The sequence below is a fragment of the Urocampus carinirostris genome, chromosome 13 (genome assembly GCF_059441175.1).
Source record: "Urocampus carinirostris isolate Australia breed hairy pipefish chromosome 13, RoL_Ucar_1.0, whole genome shotgun sequence".
In the NCBI taxonomy this organism is placed as follows: Eukaryota; Metazoa; Chordata; class Actinopteri; order Syngnathiformes; family Syngnathidae; genus Urocampus; species Urocampus carinirostris.
This window is the reverse complement of record NC_142361.1, coordinates 37692454-37703951: the sequence shown is the minus strand read 5'-3', so window position 1 is coordinate 37703951 and position 11498 is coordinate 37692454. Positions and strand designations below refer to the sequence as shown.

At 38.4% G+C, this 11498-nt stretch overlaps 1 protein-coding gene across 2 annotated transcripts in view; it reads right to left on the bottom strand.

Moving 5' to 3' along the window:
• Positions 1 to 603: 603 nt before the first annotated feature.
• srfb (serum response factor b) overlaps positions 604 to 11498 on the bottom strand; it is a 36687-nt gene continuing 25792 nt past the window's right edge. Inside the window, exons 3-8 of one of the 2 annotated variants that reach the window (XM_088351487.1) lie at positions 7060 to 7291; positions 4568 to 4723; positions 4368 to 4481; positions 2794 to 2991; positions 2650 to 2726; positions 604 to 1070 (exon numbers count right to left, since the gene is read on the bottom strand). In XM_088351487.1, coding sequence (XP_088207613.1) covers positions 966 to 1070; positions 2650 to 2726; positions 2794 to 2991; positions 4368 to 4481; positions 4568 to 4723; positions 7060 to 7291 — 882 coding nt within the window. In that variant the 3' untranslated portion in view covers positions 604 to 965. The remainder of the gene's footprint in view (positions 1071 to 2649; positions 2727 to 2793; positions 2992 to 4367; positions 4482 to 4567; positions 4724 to 7059; positions 7292 to 11498) is intronic. The other variant, XM_088351488.1, reaches the window with a different exon arrangement.

Here is an 11498-nt window from a genome sequence, read left to right as displayed (position 1 = left end):
ATAGATGGATGGATATCGCCATATCTATATAAATCTATGTATAGATCTATCTATATATAGATAGATAGATATAGGTATCTATATCTATAGATATAGCTATATCGATAGATATAGCAATATATATAGATATCTATAGATCTATATAAATCTATAGATATAGCTATATATATATCTATAGATATAGCTATATATATATCTATAGATATAGCTATATATATATATCTATAGATATAGCTATATATATATATATATATATATATATATATATATATATATATATAGAGATATCTATAGATCTATATAAATCTATAGATATATCTATCTATAGATATTTATCGATATATCTATATTGATATATCTATATAAATATCTAGATATAGATACATCTATATCTATATATAGATATATCTATATATACTGTACTACCTCATAAGCAGATAATTAGTATCTATATATAGATATCTACATATACATATATAGATATATCTATCTTTATAGATATATCTATATATTACACACTAATGGCAACCGTTTGGACTTATTTGGTGTAAATGCCCCCCAAAAACTTTGAAGGTTCCACCAAAAATCCCACAAGTGTTTTTTGTCCGATTCAAGCGTCGATCCTTCCAATACCAACAAAAAAGAAACCTTCCCGTTGACTTTTTTTGTAGTGTACATACAAAACGACAGCATAAGAAAACTCAACAGGTACATGCCGTGACACCCCAAAAAATAAGAGAAGAAGAAAATTATATACAAATTGGCAAAGGAAATCCATCTTGGTTCACATTCAGACAAACGTCTTTGGCCGAGTATCTTCCCCGTAGAAAATAGATTTCTCAGGAGGCTTCTCGCCGATATAGAGATAGCAAAATAAAAGAATTGTACCCTTATTTAGGAGGGTGTGCGGAAGGTGACGTGGATGGAGGAAGGCATCAATAAATAACCGGGAGGGGGCGCCGTCTCTAATCGCTTTTGGAGTTGGGCGCCGCCCCCGCGTCCAAGTTGACCACTTGCAGCTCGGTGAGGTTGGCGCCGCCCCCGCCGCCTGATTGGGCGCCGATCACCATCTGGAAAAGGGGGAGGAGTTTAGGACGGCGGATGGGGAAAGGGGGCGGGGTCAGAACAATTCATACCTTGAACAAATGGCTATTCAAACAGGTTTGTCATTTTTTCTTTCATTTTTAAAAATGTGTTATAGATTTCTTCAGTTTTCATTATGACAGAAATTAAATTGTTACCGACTGAAATAAAATGATAATTGTGTCTAAAATATTATTTAGGTTTTTATTTTTTCCCTTTTTAAAAATTATTTTGTAGATGTCGTTTCACGTTTCAGAGTGTAAAAAATTATAATTAATTTGTTATCTGCAAAAAATACATGGCTGAAATTTTTTATCATTTGGAATTATTTACATTCCCTTTACTTTTTAAATTGTGTTTTATTAAATGTAATATTCATAATTATAATTAGATAAACAATCTTTTAATCTTGTTTTATTTTGGTTAACAGTTGTAATACATTTTTTATAAAGGTATTTCTTTTATAAATGTTATTTATTCATATATTGTTCATTTAATTTCTATGTACATCAAAATATTTTACTTTTTATGATGTTAATTTCAATTAAACTGTGATTTGCCAAAATAAAAGAATGTTTAAAACAAACAATAAAATATATTTTTCAAAATATTCAGATTTAGAATGTTTTGAATTATTTTATGATTTAAATAATTATAATGAAGTCGTTATCTGCCAAAATAAAGATAAAAAATATATTTTTATTCAGGTTTGGAAAAATAATTAAAACAAAATAGAATGATAATTAAAATTATCCATATGTATTTTGTTTTCTTTAAATCTTTATTATTCAGGGTTCTAAATGTGAATAAAAGCAAAATTTAATATTATCTAGGTTTATTATATTGAATTATAATTAGTCATAAGAAAATAATTTGATTTGGTCTTCATTGTTAATGTTAATAATATAAAAAAGCAATTTATAATAGCGGCAAAATATAAACTATGGAAGTAAAACAGCAGGTGGAAATAGAAATTGGATAGCTAGCACGTGTAGCTCCAATAAATGTGTTAGCATGTTGCTATGCTAACTGGGGTGCTAAATTCAGATTTTTCTGTATTAGGTGAAGCTGGAGAGGGAAACAGAATTTGGATTTCTTACTAACATGATACCTTGTTCAGATCTAGCTTAATTTCATTTTAGCATGTTGCTATGCTAACTAGGGTGCTAAAGTCAGATTTCTTTATGCTGAGTGAAGCCACAGATGGAAATAAACTAGTATGGTTCCTGTTTAGCATGTTGCTATGCTAACAAGGGTACTTAAGTCAGATTTCTTTGTGCTGAGTGAAGCCACGGATGGAAATAAACTAGTATGCTTCCTGGTTAGCATGTTGCTATGCTAACTAGGGTACTAATGTCAGATTTCTTTGTGCCGAGTGAAGCTACAAGTGGAAATAAACTAGATATTTTTTTCTTTCAACTAGCATCCTTGTTAGCAGGTTGCTACGCTAACTGGGGTGCTAACATCAGACCTTTTCTTATCGAGGTGTACGTGCAGCCAAAAACTGCATTTTGGACTACAAATAAATGCGCTAGCATGCTGCTACAGGATGCTAACTGGCCATACCGGGTGAAGCTGCACCGCCGAGACGGGGATCTGCACCGTGCCGGGGGGAGCCGTCAGGAACACCTGCGACACCGAAGCTGCCGGGGGACGAAAAGCGACGCGTTAGCATTAGCCCGTTAGCATTAGCGTTAGCCCTCGGCTCACCTGCGTCGTGGGCCTGGGGGTGCGCCACCTGCAGGGCGGAGGCCCCCTGCGAGAAAGCGTTGAGCACGGCCAGCCCCCCGTCGGCCAGCGTCGGCGTGGAGGCGTACATGACGGTGTGGGGGCTGGCGTACATCATGTGACCGCCCACAGAAGACGCCACCGTCGACGTCGCCATGCTCGCCGGGAGGCTCACCGTCGCTAGCGAGCGGAAAACAAACATTTCATGCCTATTGCTGCCACGAGGGGGCGCTTGTTTCCGACTTCAATAAAGCGATGCCTGATAGTGGTGAACAAAATGCTCCTATCAAAGATGACTTATACATTTACAACATTTTCTGTGTATTTGATCTCGTTTCTCAGATAGAAAATAAGGAAAAAAATACTATTATTTACCCTAAGCGTAGTGTGACTAGATCTGGTACAGTGGATTGGCGGGTGGATGCAAATATGTGTAGATAGATATATAGATAGAAAAATAGATGTCTAGATAGAGAGATGTCTAGATAGATAGAGACATAGTGAGATAGGTAGATAGGTAGAGACGTAGAGATAGATAGATACTTTATTCATCCCTGTAGGGAAATTCACACTTCCAGCAGTATCCTTGTGTTGAAAAATAAAATAATAAAATAAAAGATATAGAATACAAAAATATCCAATATAACGTTATCGTTATAGAGTATTTAAATAATGCTACGGAAAATGCACACTGTAACTGTATGGGGTAATATGCAAATGTGGGGTGGGGTTTCATGTGGGCTTTTACTCCCCCGGGTGGAGTTAAAGAGCCTCATGGCATGAGGAAGAAATGATCTCCTCAGTCTGTCCGTGGAACAGTTCAGCACAATTGTAGGAATTTTCCTTTTCCTTTCCAAAAAAGATTTCTGCTCACTTTATGCATTTTTCTTATCTTGATAGATAAAATTGGTAAAAAAAATATTAAAATGAGAATGATTTTATATTGGTTTCCATTTGATTTGTTTCCCATGAGTTGCAATATTATATTAAAAAAATATATTATTAAAACATTTTTTTAAATAATATCACAATTCTAAACAACTGCTGAAGTTGAAAAAAGGAAAATATAAAATACATTAAAATTGAATGAAATACAAACACAAAAGTAAATACGTAAAAACAAAAAAAATCGCATTAAATACAAAAACTAAACGAATTGCATTAAAAATGACAAAAGGTAAAACATAAGTAATTAAAATATAAACTAAAAGCAGATACATTTTCTACCCTTATTTCCCCCAAAAAATATACGTCTCTACATAAGATTATCTACCTACCTTGACATACTCGATCACAATCTGAAAAACTAAACCTTGTATTTTACAGATTTTTCTAAGGGTAGATTTTAGGCACTTCCAAAAGTGGGCGTTTGGAGACGACCACTTTACAGCACGAAAACCTTTGCAAATGAGTACTTCACCTTGGCCAATGTTTTAGACATCGTGAAAGAGTTGTAAATGTTCAACTGACACTTTTTTTCTTATTTGACTGTAAAAACAAGATGGATTACACAACAACTCAAGAGAGAATCGTTTTCCTCTCCTCGTTCCCCTTACCCGTGGAGCTGGCCACCGTGTGGGTTATTTCAGGGCTGCTATCACTGTTGGAGACGGTCTGCTGCGTATTGGGGTGCACCTGGATGGCCTGCAGCTGCTGGGGGACCCCCGCACCTAAAAAGAGACCAGAAAGTCAACTCCAAGGAGACTAGAGACCGAGGGAGGGGCCGCGACGCTCCGTTTTTCGGGGTTCCTGTCACCTGCCAGGGAGACGGTGGCGGCGGCGGGGAAGCGGAAGACTGCCTGCGACGGCTGCTGCTGAGCGTGGGGTGCCGGCGCCCCCTGCAGGCTCAGAGAGTGCTGTTGCAGCTGGCTCAAGGGGATGCTGGGGGTCCCGGGGGCCAAGGGGGCCCCTGCTATTGAAGGTAGCCCCGACGGAGGAGGGAAAAGGCAGCCCGGAGGAGACAGAAGCAAGAAAGTGGAAAGTCACCAAAGCGAGCAGCACCCCAAAAAGGAGGAAAAATGGCGGGAAAACGGTTTTGGGGCGCCTGTGTGTAAGGAACACTGAGGAAAAGCACTTTTTATTTGATTATTATCATTATTTTATGTCTCCAGGTTATTGGTAGTTGAACGATCCAATCCCCGTTAGCTTTCAATTTCCATGGGCGTAACCAGCCTTTGTTATGAGGTGCTCAAGCACCCCCAAATTCAACCTAAGCATTTCTAAAAGTCTCTTTTTCTTAATATAGAACAGGATGAATATATAAATATGCTGAAAAACAATGGATAAAATATATCGAAAGGAAAACAGAACAAGAATAAACAATGCAGCCTCAGAAATACTCCACTGTACCATCTTTTTTTCAATTAAGCTAAATTTAGCCCTCCTGTTTAGCTAGCTATCTAGCTTTTTGTTAGCTTTCTATTATTCATCTTTTATTTCTATTTGGTTGGCTTTTTTACCAATTTAAATTTAGCTAGCCATCTAGCTACCTTTTAGTTTTGTACATCTTTATCTAGCTAACTATTTAGGTACGTTTTTAGCCATTGAGCAAAAAAATGCATACAAAACTGACTTTGCGAGTGTATTCAGTGCCTTGACATGTTTTTTCCGCGACAGAAGATAAAATTACGAAAAACTAGGAAAAAAATCTTACCCCAAAGGCAACGGTGAACCTAAATTGTTTCATGAGATGCCATATAAAGAAAATTTAGCGTCAAAGGGGGTCTATTGTAGTCGGGACCGTGCCTTGTATATACTGGACCGAACCATTCAAGCTATTAGCGCTATGTGTGCCCACTAGACTACTCCACACTTGGCAAAATTGGAGCGCTTGAGGTGAAATTGGCATCATTTTATCTCTGAGCTTCACGAAAAGAGCCATAGGTTCCCCACCCCTGGGCTACAGACTGTTACACCCTCCCCTGATTTGAAAACCTACATTTTCTCAGTGTGCGGTAAAGGAAGAATAATCGATTTTGTAAACAAGGTTTCCTAATTCTTTTATTAGTGGAGTGCCACATCTCATGTCGATGAACACAACGTTGATATCAATGACAATAAAGACACTCGTCTTCTATTCCCTATATTGTCAACCGCATCCTATCCTCTAGCCCACAAGTTTCAAACTCCCGGCCCGCGGGCCACGTCAGGCCCGCCGTGTAATCATATCTGGCCCGCAAGACCATTTTACACTATTGTTATTAATGGCCCGTCAATATGAACAACGCCGTCTTCATCCCTGGACATCCTATTCTGACGTTTTAGTCACTGTACCTATTCCTTCATATATGACGTATACTATACTATATACCAGCGGTCGGGAACCTATGGCTCGCGAGCCATATACGTCTCTTTCTATAAGTACCTATGGCTCAGAGACAAATTTAATTGCATGCAAATTTCCTCCATCTCGTTCAAAACTTGAGCCTTTAATCCTGTTCAGATACACGCAAAGCCAAACCAAAACTGACATTATAGACAGTACTTTTCAGAAAATATAGGGCACGTTTTCACTACAATTTACAGTCAAGGTGTCACACAAAAAAAAAAACTCGTTTTGGATGTACGACGCTAAAGAATCCTTTATATAAAAGCTGACTATATAATCTGTGTTCAGTGTTCAGATACTTTTTGATGAATCCACGGAACAAATTGTAAATACGCCAAAACACCGGAAGAGAACTTAAAGTGATTTGATTGGGTGAGTGGGAGGGATGGGTGGAGCTATGCAAAAAGTGCCAGCACTCCCTCCCGTCTCTCGCCCTACTCCGTCTGCGCCAAAGGTAAGCACATCAGGCTCCCTGTTCTCGGAATGTTTTTACAAAATAATTTGTGTCGCATTTTCATATTTCTACTTTTGACAGGAGATATATTAAGGAGAGCAAAATCTTTTGGGATATTTAAGTATTTTTTTTTAATATATACGTTGACATAGGAGCAAAGGAATTTGAATGTTATTTTAATGTTAAATTGTTTAAGTTAAGTTCTAAGTTGTATAATTTAACAAGCTATTTTTGTTTACAGCAAAATAATAAATACTGTACAAGTGATTTAAGGTTTGAATTGAATATTCTTGTCTGTTTTTATTCATTTTTATGTTCCAAAAACATTTAGTTTAAGTGTGTTCGATAAATGTTTCTCCTGGTTGGCCCGCGACCTTAAGTGTGTTTTGAATTTTGGCCCCTTGTGCGATTGAGTTTGACACCCCTGCTCTAGCCACTCCCCCTAAAGGAAAAGTTTGGCACGTACCTGGCATGAAGGTGAATCCGCCCGGCAACTGCATGACGCCGGTGGAGGCGGCGGCGGCGCTTTTCAGCACGGTCCCATTGGCGCCGCCGGTAGAGACGGGCGCCAAGTAGTTGGTGATGGGGAAATTGTGGCCGCTGCTCACTTGCATGCTGGTGGAGGTGGTGGGCACGCTGGCCTGGCTGGTGCCGCCGCCGGGCAGGTTGGCCACGGTGAAGGTGGGTTTCAATGTGTCCTGGAGGGGCACCCGCCCGGGACACCCGCCCAAAGAAAAGACACACGTGGTAAGAGTCGGGCTTCCGAGTGGGAAATGCGGGTATTCATGATCAGGGTTGGGTAGGGTTACTTTAACTGGATTACTTTCAATGACTTTTGGATGACTCCAATACCAAATATGCTAATAAAAGACAAAAGAAACTAATTGTGAATAAAATGATGACTCACAACACGTGGTAAGCTTTCTCTCCTGGCTTTGATCTCTTTGATCTCCGGCAAAACTTAACATAAAACGCGGCAGAAACAAAATAAATATAAATCCAAACATCATTTTTGCCGTTCCATGTATCCCGTTACTCCCCAAGCCTGCACAAAATTTAGTAATTTATTCATATTTAGTTTCTTTTGTCTTTTATTAGCATATTTGGTATTGGAGTAATCCAAAAGTCATTGAAAGTAATCCAGTTAAAGTAACCCTACCCAACCCTGTTCATGATGTCATACATTCGACCACGTGCTCTTCGTAACATGCTGGATGATAAACACAAGCGCCCCCCCAAGAACAAAACCAAATGAAAACAAAATGCCAAACAGCCAGAAGGGGGCTCTGTTAAGCACCGACGCCTTCGCAAAATATATGACAAATCCAGGACAAAGCCAACACAGCTTGTGAATGACGTTCCTGTTGAATCCATGACGAGCATTGTGAACAAAAAAAAGAGGAGAAAGAAGAATTGGAGAAGTAGAAGAGGAAGAAGATGAAAAAAGTGGAAAAAGAACAAGAGTAAATGGTCTACATTTATATAGCGTTTTTCAAGTCAACGAAGACCTCCCAAAGGAAGAGAATGAGCAACTAGAGGAAAAAGATTAAAAAAGTGAACAAAAAAAGAGGAACAAGACAAAAAGAAGCCAAACAGAACAAGATGAGAAGAAAGGACGAAGATGAGGACAGAGAAGATGAGGAGGAAATAGAACAAGAGGAAGAAGAATAGGAAGAAGAGGTAGAAGTGAAAGCAGAGGAAGAAAATAAGGAACAATAAGAAGAAAACATAAGATAATGAAAAGTAAAAAGAAGAAGGGAAACAAGAGGAAAGGGAAGAAGACAAACAAAACAAGAACCAAAACAATAAGATGAGGAGAGAGAAAATTAAGACGAAATGGAACAAGAGGAAAAACAAGAAAACATGTGGTAGAAGTGGAAGAGAAAAAGAGGAAGAGGAACAAAAAAAAGAGAAAAACAACAAGAACAAAACCAAAAAGAAGATGATGGAAAAAAGATGAAGAAGATGAAGAGAAAATAGAACAAGGGGAAGAACAGGAAGTGGAAACAAAGAAAATGAAGAAGACAAAAGTGGATGTCAAGGAATAAAATGAGGAAAACAAGCCGCCATAAAGCAAAACCTTTCAATTTTCGCCTTTTTCACAACAGAGGTGACCACTAAGTATCCATTGGTTTGGTTTTGGAAGAGGAGGATGTGGAACAAAACAAAGAGGAATAACACAAAGAACATGAGGATGAAGAACAAGAGGAAGAAAAATAAAAGGAAGAAGAAAAAAAAGAACAAAAAGAGGAAAAAGAAAAACAAGAGGAAGAAAAACACAAAGAAAATGAAATTAAAAGGATGAGCAAGAGGGTAAAAGATAAGGAGATAGTAGGTGACATGGAAGAGAAAGAAGAAGAGGAAGAAGATGTGGAGGAAGAACAGCGGAAGAAAAAGCAGAGAGAGAAAAAAAAGGAAAAACAACAAGAAAAAGAACAAAAAATATAGCCAGAAAATAATGCCTTTTTTTCAGCGTTTTCATGAAATAGCATGTAGCATGTAGCATGCATTCGACTCCCCCTTTTACAAGCCACGCTAGCAGACGTCAGCTAGCAGGAGTAACAAAAACAATCTTAATGGGGACTAAATGGCGGGGCCTTCAAGTACCTCCGAGGATCAACCGGGAACCAGACGCGGCAGCGCTAACTCCGCAAAATAAATAGCTAGCAACCCCCCTTAATTGCAGACACATGCGCAACTACAAAAACTGAAATGTTAGCGTGTCAATCGGGTTACACAGTAAATGAGTATAGTCATAAGACACCATCATTAAGTGCGGCTCCTTTCTGCAAAATAAACTAAAGAAATTGTGGCGTTTCCATAGCAACCCCGACCAATCTCGCAAGCTGACAAAAGGCGCCAATGTACCATAAATGCCGGACTATAAGCCGCTACTTTTTTCCCAAACGTTCAACCCTGCGGCTTATTCAGTGATGCGGCCAATTTATGTCATTTTTCTAACGGCCGCTAGCGGCGCTCGCGTGTTGCTACCATTAACTGCCTTGTCAAAGCTATATTATTATTATTAAAGCTTTGAAAACTCTCTCGGTGTACTGTCTTTCTTTGGAAATATGTGTAACCCATGTATAACATGTATTTGCAACTGTATATTTTTGTAATGTATTTATTTTAGACACTTATTCCGATATGTTTTGCACGGGTGAATGAAAAAGGAGGGGCGGAACAAACGCAGGGTGCCGAGTTGAAGTGGGGACCGCTAAAGGTGAGGGACAGACAAGGAAAGAAGAGGAGGTAAAAACTGGAGTTGCGTGAGTATATGTGTTCATCTGATTTATTTTTCCCACCCTTACCTTTGGAAATATACACTTTTTTTCCTTGGATACTTTCAACGCGACCCGGACTCTGCAGGTCTGCATCAAACCTTAAGTTCCGGTATCATTTTCAGTTCATTTTGCCGGCTGTGATATTTGGACTGTGGACTTTAATGAAGGACATTTAGTTTCAATCGCGGGACTTCAAGTCGGGTTTGGGTTAATTTTGTGATTGTGTAACATTTTTAAATGTGGGCGCATGCGGCTTATATACAGGTGCGGCTTGTGTGTGCACAAAATCGGTTTTCCTCTTAAAATGTGGTGGGTACGGCTTATAATCAGGTGCGCTCTATAGTCCGGAATTTACGGTAAATGAAACCTATGAGCGAGCGCTACGCTAATATAGGAAGCGGTCGGTGGGCAGGATTTTTTTCTCTGACTGAGCAGGAAGTCGACAAGATTTCTACTAAAAAAACAAACAAAAAAACTAAAAACATACAAAGTCTGAAATGCAACGACACACCACAGGATGGCGCCAAAGTAGAATTCAATTGTTATTTTTCTTCAAGACGATACTCTGGCGCTCTTGTGGCCATAAAAGACTAATGACAGTGTTTTATCGTACTACGAGAGATTTGGCGTGGGTACAAAAATATCCCAAAAACAAAAGTTTTTCTTTGTCACAAACAAAAAAAACATTCATTGTTGTTGAAGACCAAAAACGGTAAAAATAAATTAGAATAATAAAAAAACAGCCTAATACAAGTTATTGTCTTCTTACTTGAGTTTTATAAATATTTTTGGCTACTTTTTTCAATGAACTTGTATTCATTATAATTTTAAATTACCGTATTTTCCGCACTATAGGGCGCACCCCCAAAAAATAGTTTTTGGTCCTATATCTTCCATAGATAAGGCGCACCGGATTATAAGGCGCTACAATGGGAACGTCGACAAAACAGTCAGATAGTTCAGTCCAACTGATTACCCCCATAACATTCCCAAAGCTTGCAAAGAAGCAAATACGTGTCGTAGACACGTGCGGATGCGGTGTCCGTACGATGTCACTCAAATGCATCGTTCCAAAAATCATTCGGAAGGTTAAAGTCTTGTTATTCAAGAAATGCCAACCATTCCTTAGTTTCTATTTTCTTTTTCGCTTGCAACTTTACTGTGCATATGGACACCCCTGCCTTTGCTCATCTTCAGTTAATATTGTAGTTTTAATATTCATAGAATTACTTTATGTATACATTTGAATCGTTTCTTAGTTTCTATATTTACACCGGCAAATTTGTGGACAGCAAAGAATTTCATTGTGCAGGGGAAGGTGGTTCTTTATTTCAATTTAAATCTTTTTTAGACCAATCTCCCCCCATATAGTCATATGTAACTTATATTTTCAGTGGCAGGAAGTTCTTCCCCATTCCAATTGAGCACTGGGAAACCAATTAGCATTGTAGCTAGCTAACCTCCTACATTTTTAGCTATTTAGCCAGCTAGATACCCACCTTTTTACATTTTTTTCTGCATGCCATGGAGCTAATATTGTATCTTTTTCTGCTAGTCTCCTTTCTAGATCGCCATCTAGCTTTGGTCTTGCTATTTAGATGACAATTAACACTTGGAATTG